Raw genomic sequence first — 13534 nt, 5'->3', positions numbered from 1 at the left:
TCTCTGTTTTTATGATTCTCTTTGACCACACACTGAAGGCAGATGCTTTAATTTAGCACAGTGAGTGGGAAGAGTGCTGTTCTGCTGCAGACATTATGCCTGAGAGGTATGCCACCTTTCTGGTGTTAATGGCAATTAAGCATATTGAAGCACCTGAAGCAGGCAGTAAAACTCCTCTGGGGGGTCATTGTCGAATTCGGCCTTCTAATACGTAAATTCTGGAGTCTCCTATCTCAGTCGTGTGCATCTAAAGGCACTACTGCTCATTTTGCAAGCATCCATCAAAATCTGCCAGCTTAGCAAATTGCAGTGTGTTCAATGAAAGCATCAGTAGAATGTTACAGAAGTTCAGTAGCTAGGGAAGTTGGATGTAAAGTGGGAAATTATACAAAGAGGGCAAGTCTTTGGATTTGAAAGGTTATTGAAGATGATGATCAAAATCAGGTGTTCTGTAGGTGGATTCTTTATTTGCAGTTTTTCTTCTGAAAAACCACGCCTTCCACTTCCACAGTCCCCAGTATAAAAGTGATTGCTCTTCAGAAAACTTAATAATGAACTGTCTCGGGGTTTAATATACCAGAATACAGGTACTGCATAATTCCGATGCCTTATTGTGCCTGTAAGTGTTTAAATATTAATGCTAATATTGATGCAAGACGCAGCTCTCTGGCATGCTTCTATTAAAGTGCCCATCAAAGTGGTTGGAGTGTGATGCTATCATCCGCTAGCAGTCTGCAGCTCACACCTACCTCATTACTCCTGAGCTTCTGCTGCACAGGAAGTGCTGTCTTGGCCTGTGTGATTTATGAACCATTGTGCACCAGGATTGGTGGATTTCAGATCACCTAGGCAGGCTGTGGGTTGGAGATATGCATTTGCAATGACCCTGATATTGAGTGCTATAGTGCAGCTAGAGCTCTTAATTGGAACCCCTGTCAGATCACGTCTGTCACCCACTGAGGGGGTGTGTTAATGATAATTGCTCCTTTAAAAATAACTACAAAACCAAAATGCGTAATGTGTTTTGTAAGCAATGTCATTTTGTCTTAAATAGGTCTCAGCAAGCAAGTAAATGGCACATTTTGTTCCTTTAGAATGTGAGCTTCAGACTCTATGCAGGCCCTGTGTCCCCAGGGCCTCTTCATGGAGGGAGAAGAACTGTCATTCTGATACGCATAAGAAATGTGCCCTGTTTCTCAGCTATTGGGTTGTATTTATGAGACATACAGGAATGGATCAAATTGCATTTATTTCTCACCTGTCGCAGTTTCTTTAAATGTGCATCAGAACTGGCACCACAGCCTTCCAACCGTTGGGGGGTGTTGCGAGCCGTTGCACTGGTGAAGTGGTATTTTCAGCATATGTTTTTACGCACCTGGGCTATTTGGTAATTTCGTGACTCGCCGTGCACAAAAGTGGGAGGGGAAACACTGCTGGGGGTGTGTCAAGTCAATATCGTATGACACAGTGTGATTTTGGCAGCTCATCAGAATTTTCGGGTGAGTCCAGTCTGCCATTTGCGTCGTTCGCCACCCGCCTGCCCAGACCTCATGCGTGTTTCATGGTCTATTCAAAAGGCAATCAACGATTTTCGTGGATCATATGCTATCCAATTTGACTTTGATATAAATCCCAGAAGATTACTTTGCATTTATTGTTCCTTGTCTTTTTTCTTTTTTTAATTCTTTTTTAATTTCTTTCTATTTTTAATTGTTTATTGCTGTTCTTATATTGCATCGTGGTCCTGCATTTCATTATTTATCTTACACCGGTCTGTAATGAGAAGGATGACAATAAATGCTGCTTGAACAATCTTTTTATTTTAATTGACTAGTTAAAATGGTAGCAACAGTACTGGCACAAATTATGGATAGACTGCTTTTATAAACCAAGTTTGATGATTAATGCAGTATTTTACAACAATCTCCCATTTTGGCATAATAAATGTAACATACAATAAATGTAACGTCAACATTAAAAAATGTCAAAGCAATTAGCATTTGAGTGAAACAGTCATTACAAATTCCTATATGTATTAGTTCATACCAACATAATTGAGCAGTCTAATGTACTGTATCTTACTGATGGAATTTTTTAATCACCTTGAACATGTATTGCCTTGTCCAGTATTTTTCTACATGAAATAATAGTATTCATGCAAAGAATAAAGCTATTTTTGGCATCTATACTTAATTTCAAATTACTGATGGTCACAGAATATCATTACCAGTCGTGATATATGGGGCTGAACCAGCAGAACTGTAACAGTTTTCACTTTTTACGAATTACTTGGAAGTAATGCTATCAAAAGCTGTGAAATTCAACTACAAAAAGTGTACACTTGTCAGCTACAATGAAAGTTTGAGGTGATCACAAACGGTTTGCACACAATTTAAACAAACATAGTCCGATGTTACAACGGCGAAGTATGTGCAGGACAGTTATAACATAAGTAACAAAAATACTGCATAAATCATTAATATCTGCAATATTTATGGGACAAAACGCTGTTGGTTCTAAAGAGCATGCTGTGCATGGATGTTTAAACCAGCAACCAATTAGGAAGGTCATGTGTTTTCGGTTTATTGCCAAAATGTGGGATTGGATCCGTTTGTGGATTCTCATGTTTTAAATTCACTTATTTTGTCTATGTAGTCAGGTCATTAGGGATAAGATACTCCACCCGTCCATTATTTATACTCGCTTATTCCTGGTCCGGGTGGCGGGAGGTGCTGGAGCCTATCCCAGCATGCATGCAGAAAGAGGCAGGAATATGACCTGGACAGTCCATCACAGGGAACACACACCATTCACTCACACACACACTCATACATAGGGGCAATTTAGCCTCCAATTAACTTAATCTGCATGTCTTTGGACTGTGAGAAGAAACCCCTGTGGACACGGGGAGAACATGCTAACTCAGAAAGACCCAAGCCGGTATTCGAACCCAGAACCTTCTTGCTGTGAGGTAACAGGGCTAGTTATAGAACCCATAATAAACATTTAGGCCATTTTCTAATTCTGCCCAGTATGCTACGCCGAGTACACCACGCACTGTGCCTTTGACTGCACCCATGCGCAGTGCGACATTGATTCTGGAAAATAGAGCTTCTAAAGTGCTTCACTTCACAAGCGTATTATGGAGTGATTAGAGGCAGGAGGACCAAAAATAACCACGTACACTTGGCATTAAGTAATGACAGTCTTGGAGCCGAACGAAAAGGGCAATGAATCACGGCCACTTTGAGTTTTCAGCTTTCTGCTTCTAATCTCTCCTGAGTTGCTCCCCCAGTCACTGAGTTCCCTTTTTGGAATCATAAATGACAAATAATTTTAGACTGACATTGACTTGGGCAATTGGAAAAAGAAACTAATGCTTAAGAAGGTCATTATGTGATTTCAGTAGTCTTTCTTATCATACTTTTCAAGTCTTCTGTATTAAGTACAAAGTAGTATTTATTTAATTCATTAGATATTTATGTTTTATGAAAATATGAAAAAAAAAAGAAAAAATATGTCTAAAAATTGGCTTTATGGCAAAACATTGAACGTCTGTCATCCAATTGTTTTTTAATGCTAACTCTTCTCAACCAACACAAAGCAATTGAATTCTATCTTTAAACAAGCCTCCTTTTTTCCCTTTTTCTTTTTTCTAATTATTGTCAATCAACGGCATCTAGTTGTGTGACCGTATTAATAAAGATTGACAGAATATGAAAAAATAAATAAAAATGGGTAATATGGGTTGAATTTGGAAAAATATAAATATTCTATGAGACAGAAAGATAAACAAAATATCTGCTGTTAAAATTTATGGTAGCACAAATATGTAGGCTAACAATATATGTATTTTCTTATTGTGAATTGTTATCCATAATTCGACCAGGGTTTTGGCCCGGACTGCCCAGTTAGCATTTTCCCTTTTCCTCTATTGACTTTGATTGATTTCATTAAACATTCATCTGATTTCCAGTCAATGTCATACATTATTTATGTTGAAAGGGAAACAGCCCTGTAATAGATGTGGGCAGGACATGGCTGTATTGTCTACCTGTGGTGCAGGGTTTTGCCCTGAAGAGCCACTTTCACAGGTAGAGTGAAGCCAGTGAAGCTGAGAGAGCCTGTCTTGTCTGTGAAGGTTACCTCAATGTCTTGTTAGATGAAACAGCAGCTTGCATTTGCTAGCCCTGGATTACAATGACTGCAATCACGTCAGTTATTCTGTGAGCCGAACAACAGCTCTGCCTCCAAAGGTGTTTCATTACCAGCAGGTATCCAGTGTGAAGATAACTGTGACTGACAGGCATTTGTATCACTTGAGAATATTTTGCTTCTGAAGCGGACCTTCTGCAACCCAATCTGGTCCCTGTACTTTTTTCTTACACGCGTTAGTGGGATCTATACAAGAGCACACGAGTCTAGTGTGTTCCAGTATTCCTTATTCCAGTAACCAGAGGCTGCTACAAGGTCAAATGAAGAGGAGAGGAGAAATTGACAGACAAAAACGAGCCTGTTTTTCTTTCATTGATTGCCGCGGTGCTCAGGGCAGTGTTCTGAGCTGCGGCCATCCCTGCCAGCCTTGTGGAATCTCATTTCACTGCCGACCTCCTGCAAGCGGTCGAGCTCTGGCGAATTCCACCTCCCCTTGAGGGTTATCTCAGGTCAGTCCTGATTTTGACTTTGAGTGTGGTGCCTGCCGTCACAGAACTTGCTAAATTCAAGGTTAAGCATGGTTCTGTGGTCTGTACGTACATCCAAATGAATCATCATATTTTGTTGATTAAACTGTGGGGAAATCAGGTGGCTTGAGGTGGGGGCACTGTTTGAAACAGCAGATAGATACTCCTATTTCACATTCTGTTAAGATACTGTGTCAGGACTGTCCATGACCTGCTAAGAAATGCTTTTGTGTGTACCTGCTGCTATATTTCATGTTGATACCCGGAGGAATTGTCCCTCTCACCTTTGGGAAGAAGAGAGACATTGTGGGGTGAGGGGGGGGCTTCCAAGGGAAAGAAAGAACGAGTGTATTAAGTTTGGATAAATGTCATCTGAGCACCCGTCAGAGCGTAATTGGAAAGAGGTGCACTGTAAATCAGAAAAAGAATCTCTGCTCAGTTACTCCTATCTGGAGAGGGATATCACCACACTTTAATCATTGCCTCTACAGAACGCCATCCATAAGGTCATCCATCAAATCTCTTAAGTGGGCATGACAGCCACAGCAACATTAGAATAAAAATGATGGGCCGTGTGCTGGGGTTGATTAAGGGGGATGGTGGTGCTGTAAGATATATTTGCGAGGACGTGAAATTGCTCATTGCTACAGGTGATGCAGAGTGCTGGATATTTACTGGGGGCACGGCGATATTTGCATCCCAGCTACACTAGACAGCCAGCCACCTGGTCACATGATCCAATGTGGTTTCTCTGAAATTCACCACATGCTAATGCGATCCTTAGGGAAGACTGTTTTCCACACATCAGCAAAGGGCCAGTGTGATACAGAGAAAGCACATGGCAGTAATTTTGAGAAACTAAGAAGGAAGAAGGACCAAAATAAAAGCAGATTGTAACATTAATGTTTTTTTCTGTTGAGTGTGTATTTTGTATTTACTACATGCCTGGTGAGTGAAGGTTCATCTTTTAGTGAATCCCAGGTGTGTTGTTGTGCGACAGTAGTTCTTGAACTTCTTAATCAAGGGATTCCCTCCAAAAAGAGCTCATTGCAGTCAAGACCCATTACGGCTTGGAAGAGGAAAGTAAATATTATGATATGCTGAATAAATACTGTAATGAAAATGCACTTAAAAGATTGCCTGAATGTGTAATACTTGGATACTAATGAACAAATTACTTAATTAAGTTTATTACGTTTTAAAATATACATTTGTCATATATATGTATACCGCTATAACTCTGCTTGATTCAACATTTAGCAACCAAAGTACAATTTTGAGATCTCTTGGCCCCAGTGCAAATTTTATGCAGTGGGACAGGATAATCACTTAATATGTGAGAAAGCAGTTGCTTTTTCTCTTGGGTAATTAAATGTTTCAGATTTGTAGTATTCTACATCCAGAGAGTATTTTCTGTGTATATAGACCTTAAGGATCTCTGCCTGTGCAGGCCATTTCTGCGCTAGTTCAAGTTCTTTGGCTCTCACATCATATCACAGGGTGTCCTCTAGCTTTTTATGTTTGGTTGGGGGGGTTAATGAGCTCAAGGTTACAGTAGGTGGCCTTTGCCAATGCATTCTCAGCTTGAGAATTTAGGGTTATGTTCATGCTGGCTCATATTTTACTTAAGGGCGTTTATGTCTTGCAGGCTTCTTATCATTCCCCCCCCCCCCCCCCCTTATTTCCAGTTAATTGATAGACCGTTCAGTACAGCTGAGGTAAAGATTCCAGAGCTGTTAGATCTTTGACAGCCAATCTGTCTTCACCGGAAGAGTTTGTTGTTAAACTTTTGTCAAGTACAAGCAGTACAAATGTCGAACTTTTTGTAAGTGTAGTCCTTCAGCGTCACTGCTAATTCATTCAGATGTTTATTTAGAGGGCAGTGGAGGGACGGAGTGTAGCACAGTGGGTAAGGAACTGGACTTGTAACCGAAAGGTCGCAGGTTCGATTCCCGGGTAGGACACTGCCGTTGTACCCTTGAGCAAGGTACTTAACCAAAATTGCTTCAGTATATATCCTGCTGTATAAATGGATACAATGTAAAATGCTATGTAAAAGTTGTGTAAGTCGCTCTGGATAAGAGCGTCTGTCAAATGCCTGTAATGTAATGTAATGTGTTTACATAGTTAGCAGTCTTGTGGTCAATTAATTTGTAACTTCAGGAGCCAGTAGTGACCAGTGAGTATAGCCAGTGCTGTTTGAAGCTGCATTAGCTCCATTTTGCCAGTCTGAATGCTATTGTAAAGCTCTCACAGTAATGGAGATGGTAGTGTGTTAAGTGAGGCTTGTTCTGTCGGGGTCCATAATACTGGCAAAGTGTCACTAAAACTGCTACCATTAGTGCTATGAGGTGGTTGTCATAGATGGGAAGGCATATTAATTTTTTGACATAAAGCTACCATGCTACTGGCTAGAATTTTATATTACACCCACCGTACCACGACCTCACCCATAACAACAGTAGCAGCTTTTCCCACGTGTTACTGCTACTGCTGATACAAGAATGGGTCCCTCAGTGAAAGTCTACCATGAATATAGAAAGGAATATAGGAGATGATGTAATGCTTTATGAAAATCTACATTAGCCTTTGCATCCAACTGCATCAGAATTGTGCTGAAATACCTTCAGGGTTTGGATTAATTATTCCACACAGTGAGAAAGTATTATTAGAGGGGACCAAAGGACACTCAAATCCTCAACAGCTGCCGCTAGCAGAACTCTGTCTATCTCTTAATATTGTTTAATATAATATTATTTGAGTCCTTTCAAGGGCATTTTCTCATTCAAGCTAAATGTAACCTTTGGCTTTTTGAAAAGTTTTCGTCTCCTCAAAAAGAAAAAAAAAAAAAATCAGAAGCTGGATAACATTTTATTTAACATAATTTATTTCTAATAGAAGGCTCCATTACTATATGAGCTACATGCACATTTGTGTTCTGTTATTTATAGACTTCAATATTACTTATCAAAATTATCATAGTTTGTTATATGAGCTCTGAGCCCATAAATCCTAGTACTTTTAAAAGCTTTTAAAAAGTCCTGGTATTCAGAAAAAGTTGGCTGATGCCCTCTTCTCAGTGCCTCTGCACGTCATCACTGATATTAAAGTGAGAGGAAACCAGTGGGCAGAGACAGCCCTACGGTTGCTCATAGGAGGAAACATTTTTAGCCAGAGGGTGGACTGTCTGCTCACACTGTGTCTGTTCATGTCTCGCCCGCGCCTGTACAGCTGAAAACAAGGTGCGCACTTTGCATGCTATTTGCATAATTTAGGAATAATTGTTTTGTCTCTCCTTGAACCGTTGAAAGGTTTCCTCTCCCCGCCACCCCATCCCTGACTCTCGCAGGAGGGCCTTGCCATCTGGCCTGGGACGGGAACAGAAGCAGAAGCTAGCAGAACCTCACCAGGTCCTGGTTCTTTCAATTACGCGCTCGGCTCTGCGCCCCGAAGGCTCTTTGGCTCTGTGGCTCTGTGGCTCTGTGGCTCTGTGGCTCTGCTGGCTCTGCTGGCTCTGCTGGCTCTGCTGGCTCTGCTGGCTCTCCCTGCCTCTGAAGTCTGAGGGGGCTGCACCTCTGCAGCTGGGACTCTTTCGGTTAAACTGAAAATAGATTCCATTACTTCGGTTTGTGCCCTTTCTCTGAGATTTCATTCCATTTGCTCGTTTAGTGGAGGATAAATGGGTAAAGCGAGTGAGTGCCTCGTAGCCGGGGTTTTGCATTTTAAGGAGGTTACTGTCATTAAGAGCCCAGTGTTAGTATGAGACACGGCAAAGAGCACAGTGATGTTAGTCAGTGGGGAGAAATCTGAGCTCATTACGTTCAGTCTAAAACAAGTAGAGGTATGAGCAATGTTTTATTTATCTGTAAAATACTTTCAAAATGTGGTAGGTCACAAATAAATGCATTTGCAGTATTGATAGCCTGTGTTGCAGTGACGTCAATACAAAAATAATGACATCGCAAATGAGAGAATTTGCATGTAAGTTTCATTTAAGTACATGACCTTGTGAAGGAATATATTAGTGACTAGGTTTGACATTTTAAGTTTGAAGTCCCTATGTTGAGGCCCCTCCCAAACTGGAGCTTATCCAGCAATAATAATGGTAAAATGCAGCATTTGACTTTTACTAGACTGGACTATTTCCCACAGTTCCCTGTTTGCTGAAGTGATGTGAATCTAGAGTTGCTCTTGAATGTGTTTTTGAAACTGGCATTTGGAATGGTTGTAACATGCTCTTTAGGCACGTTTTGTTCAGCACAACAGTTCAGCTTTAAATATGAAATGTCTAGTTTCACATTTGTGTGCATATTTTATTTGTACAAGCAATAAAAGATGGAAAATGTAGCTAGGCACCCATTATATGCTTGCCTTTGTTCTCGGGGTGAGGGAATTGCTTAGTATTTTTGCACATAACATTATTATAGTTGAAGGATGTGGAGAATATTAACTGTTTTAGTAGTGTTGCTACTAACCTGCTTTCCTGTTTGTGGGGGTGCTTTTCAACACCAAATTATGGGACAAATGTTTGTAAAACTTTATTGGCATTAGGAGAGATGAGTTGGTGTGCGGTTGGCCCACTAATGCTCTGTTTCGATGCCGGGCTTTTCAAGCTTATTTTAACTGGTGTTCCTACAGTAAGTTCAAGCCCTTAAAAATCTGTCGGCTAATGCTTGGCGGTTAATTTCTCATACATACTGCACTAGTGGCTAAAAAAAAGGACCTGAATTTCCATTGTATTATGCTGGTCATATTTTTTTCATGTGACGGTTTTTGTTTTGCAGTACCTAGATTATTTGATCTCTCTATCAAGAGATATGACATTAGAGTAGCACCTCCATTAAATATCAATCTAGTGCTTTGGGAGACTGTGCTAAAGAACTTTTAAAGTGAGCGTATGCGTTCCATGCTGAGACCTAGCTATGCGCACAACCCACGCTCAACCCTTGAACTCCCTTAAAATAGCAGTCCATCAAAGACCCAAGTACATTAAAATTGCAATTAAAAGTCAATTGCGCTATAAATCATTGTAGATGCAGAGTGTTGACCCCAGGACCCAATTTCCGAGTAAAGTTTTTCACATTTAAATCAAAGTAACTTTGCATTTTTACTAATCTAATTGTTCACATTCACAAATACATTATGAAAGCGCAAGCCATTTTACATCCAAGGTATTTACTTTGAATGCAAGATCATTGAACATCCTCTCATGTTGTTTTAACTAAAAATATGAGTATACATTCCATTCGCTACAATACCACTGTCCTCCAGTTGGAGTTAAGTTTTAAAACAGCCTTTGGTGTACTGGTCCCTAACACAGATACTCAACACAGGTGTTTTTCTTTATTATTCCAAAATTTTCCAGCATTGGGGGTCAGCATTTCTTACATGGATCAGGTAAATGGTCCCCGTTATGCACTGCCATTTTGTCAGAGGGAGTGTATCCATACATCTGGCCCAATTCGAGCCAGACAAATTGAGATAAGCGCTCGCCCGAAAACCTCCTCCATTTATTTGATCTAAAGTCCTCATTACAGCCCGATGAAGGGTGGGCCTTCTGGCAGCGTGTCGATAGGAAGCAGGTGTGACATTAGTTAGCCGCCGTGACAAAGGGGTGGGGGAGTTAGATCGCTATCTGCCTTGCCAAGACGAATTCTCTCTCCGCCAGCCATAGATCATTTCCTCTGCTCCCAGCACACGTTCTGGCGCCAGCCTGGCCTTACAGGCTTATTAATTTATTGCACAGTTTGAGAATTAAGCTCAAGCTCTAGCATTTAGGCAGTTATTCATCCCGCTCAACATCCGCAACAATTTAGGCATCTATCGATCATCTCATGTACCCTCATTCCCAAGCATAGGATGATAAAACAGACTAATAAAGTGTTCAGTTGGACATATATCAGTCAACCATGCAAGGGGCATTGCCTTGAAGTGTGCTCTTTACATCTCAGCTGGGCGTTGTCCCTGTGTAGTTTTTTAAAGATGTATTTTCACATTGGACATAAAATTGATTTCTGTCTCCAGGTCGACAGGTGTGTTGTATGTAATGTACTGTAATATTACAAAGACATGCATGTTAGGTGCGCTCCTGCAGTTGCCCTTGACCAAGGCACTGGCCTCAGAACTGGAGTTGGTCCCCGGGCGCTGCACTGTGGCTGCCCACTGCTCCTAAGTAACTAGGATGGGTCAAATGCAGAGGACAAATTACCCCACGGGGTTCAACAAAAGTATATCTTATCTTATTAAGGAACGAGTCAATGGAGAACAACCCCTCTTAATGTTGCACCAACATTTTGAATGGTGAACGGTTGTGAATATTGCGTCATTTGTGGGGGATGTGCTGTTATGCTGTCTTTATTCTTTATGAAGCGTCATGTCGCCCTTTTCTCCCTGGCAACAGGTCACTCCCACTAGGCAATGGGTCAGAGCTGCAGGATGACATCCTGGAGGTGGGGTCACCAGACAAGGCCGAGCCGGGGGATGGGGTCCATGTGGGGCACACCTTGCCCTCGCTCTGTCTGAAGCAAGTTTTCCCCAAGTACACCAAGCAGTTCAACTACCTGCGCATGGTGGAGCGCATTGCTGCTCTGTTTGTGCGCTTCCTAGGGGTGAAGGCGACCATGCGGCTGGGCCCCACGGGATTTCGCACCTTCATCAGGTAACCAAGCTCCGGTGTCCGGCTTAAAGTGCGCGCCTCCGCTCTTATGCTACTGCTGATTCTATTCCCTGCTTCAACTCACTCTTCTGCAAAGGTGAATTCAGTTAAGGAGTGGCTCTTACGAGCATTTCATTTCAGCCATTGTACTGCTTTGTGGCGCAAACGGATGTTCACGCAGATTGCATAAAGATGTTCCTGCATGTGTCTCACAGTAGTTTTTGGACAGTGTTAGGTTTGTTCAGTGTTCATGTATGAACGCTGATGACTTGAATTATGCGATTTGCTTGTGTCTGCAGAAACTGCAAGCTCAGTAGCACTAGTTTGTCGATGGCGTCCGTGGACATTCTTTACATTGACATCACACGGCGCTGGACCGGCATGGCGTCTGACTCAAGGGAAGCAGGTACTCATGGGAACAATACCGTCTCATACACTGTCTGCTGCTGAACAGTGCTGATATAACAACAATAGATTTTTTTTTTTTTAAGTAGAGTTCTTTGGCTTTATCATCAACGCGCCTGAAATATTAGCAGTAACCTTTAATTATCTTTGAGGTCGAGCAGACTGTCTGGTAATACAATTTAGCGAAAACCTGTGTGTTGACCATTTAAGAAACAGAGAAAAAAACACATTCACACTGTATTCCCATAATGAGAGGAGTGGTCCTGAATTAAGTTAGGGTCATGCCAGAATATTCAGAAAACTAGGCCAGAATTAATTATTCACAGCAGGCTAGGACTTAATGCTGAAAATAGGTAGACGAGAATGTTTCTTCAAAATCGTATTATCTGATCTGGAAAGGTTTTTATACGTGTGTGTGTGTGTGTGTGTGTGTGTGTGTGTGTTTACAAAAAACAGTGAACTGAAACCCAGTGAAATTCTGCTCATTACTGTTGTGGGAAATAATTGCAAAGTGAATACGGTTCAAATGGTGTTATATTTATATTTCAAAAATTTGAATAAGATTTGTATTATGTATAAGAAAGTGTCATGTTGGATATGGAGAAAGGCTGATTCAGGCTTTTGAGAAATGCTGGCTCTTATCACACTGTGTCCCTTCTCCATCCCCCCCCCCCCCCCCCCCATCCCCCACACACGCCCCCTCAGGTTTCTTTCCCTCCACTGCCCTGTCCTTCACTCAGGTTCCGCAATTTTGGCTGTTTTGAGCACTCCCAATCTCCTGCATGCTTGAGATTAGTGCCTGGATCTATTGATAAATTTTTCGCTCTGATTTTACCTCCGCTTGCCCCGCCCCCCTGTTCTGTCCCTCCTAGGGGCCCTAGCGTTCACGCCAGCCAATTAAAAAGCGGCTTCGGGGAGACCGCACTTACGCTCCAAAGACGAGGTGTTAAACTGAGGACAAACGACTGACTCCCAATGTCTCCGAAGTTTAGGGAGAACTTGAGTGGTTGCCAGAGCCTCTCACTACGGCACTGCTGGGATACAGGCGCCCGCTCGCCATCTGTGCTCCGCCATTTTCTCCGAAGAGCCTGGCCTTAATTATTGTTTGGGATTGTTTTCCCTCGCATTCAGAGCAAAGACAGATGGATTGGAATGAAACTCTGTTGTCAAAAAGCCTTCTCTCAAGTTCATGGAGTGCAGGAGGAGTAGAGGTTTGGTATTATACACCTATTGATCTTCTCCCTGCTGGGAGTGTTGTCTTGCACACAGGAAAATGGTATCGGAAAAGCGACTCCCTGAAGTCACAAGAAAAGATGTGCCTAAAAGCACATGATGTGGCACACTTTTAAGGGTGTTTACTTGGTGTCTGAAAGAATTTAGCTTGTGATAAAATGTTGCTTACAGGAAACTGTACAGTCTGTTCTTCCATTTAAGTGTGATAGCTAGTGGTGGATCGTTGACATTGTGATAAAACATTGTCTCTTGCTTCAGAATCTCCCCAGTGGCATTGAAAGAATGTCACATCGTCCGCTGGGTTAGGAATCACTGGTTTATTTAATGAATGATTTCCCGAAGACTGTTTGTTCTTCTCACTCTCCATGGAACAATTGTGTAAAACTGCTTTTCAGGTCCTTTACAAAAAAAATTACCTATGTTGCAAGCAAACTGAATCTGGATCAAGGTCATATCCTGCCTGAGAGCTTCCCAGAATACAGAATAATAAAACTGAATATCCAGCAGCTTCTCAGAAAACACTAGCGTCTGTCATGGCTGGCAGAGTTACTTTAGCATT

General features: G+C 41.7%; 1 protein-coding gene across 1 annotated transcript in view; it reads left to right on the top strand.

The window, feature by feature from the left end:
* ttll11 (tubulin tyrosine ligase-like family, member 11) overlaps positions 1 to 13534 on the top strand; it is a 40272-nt gene that overhangs the window by 21267 nt on the left and 5471 nt on the right. The window contains exons 7-8 of the mRNA XM_035391564.1: positions 11083 to 11340; positions 11637 to 11743. Coding sequence (XP_035247455.1) covers positions 11083 to 11340; positions 11637 to 11743 — 365 coding nt within the window. The remainder of the gene's footprint in view (positions 1 to 11082; positions 11341 to 11636; positions 11744 to 13534) is intronic.

Source organism: Anguilla anguilla, chromosome 14 (genome assembly GCF_013347855.1).
Source record: "Anguilla anguilla isolate fAngAng1 chromosome 14, fAngAng1.pri, whole genome shotgun sequence".
NCBI classification, from domain to species: Eukaryota; Metazoa; Chordata; class Actinopteri; order Anguilliformes; family Anguillidae; genus Anguilla; species Anguilla anguilla.
Note: the sequence above shows the minus strand (reverse complement) of the source record. Positions and strands in the feature narration are given on the sequence as shown.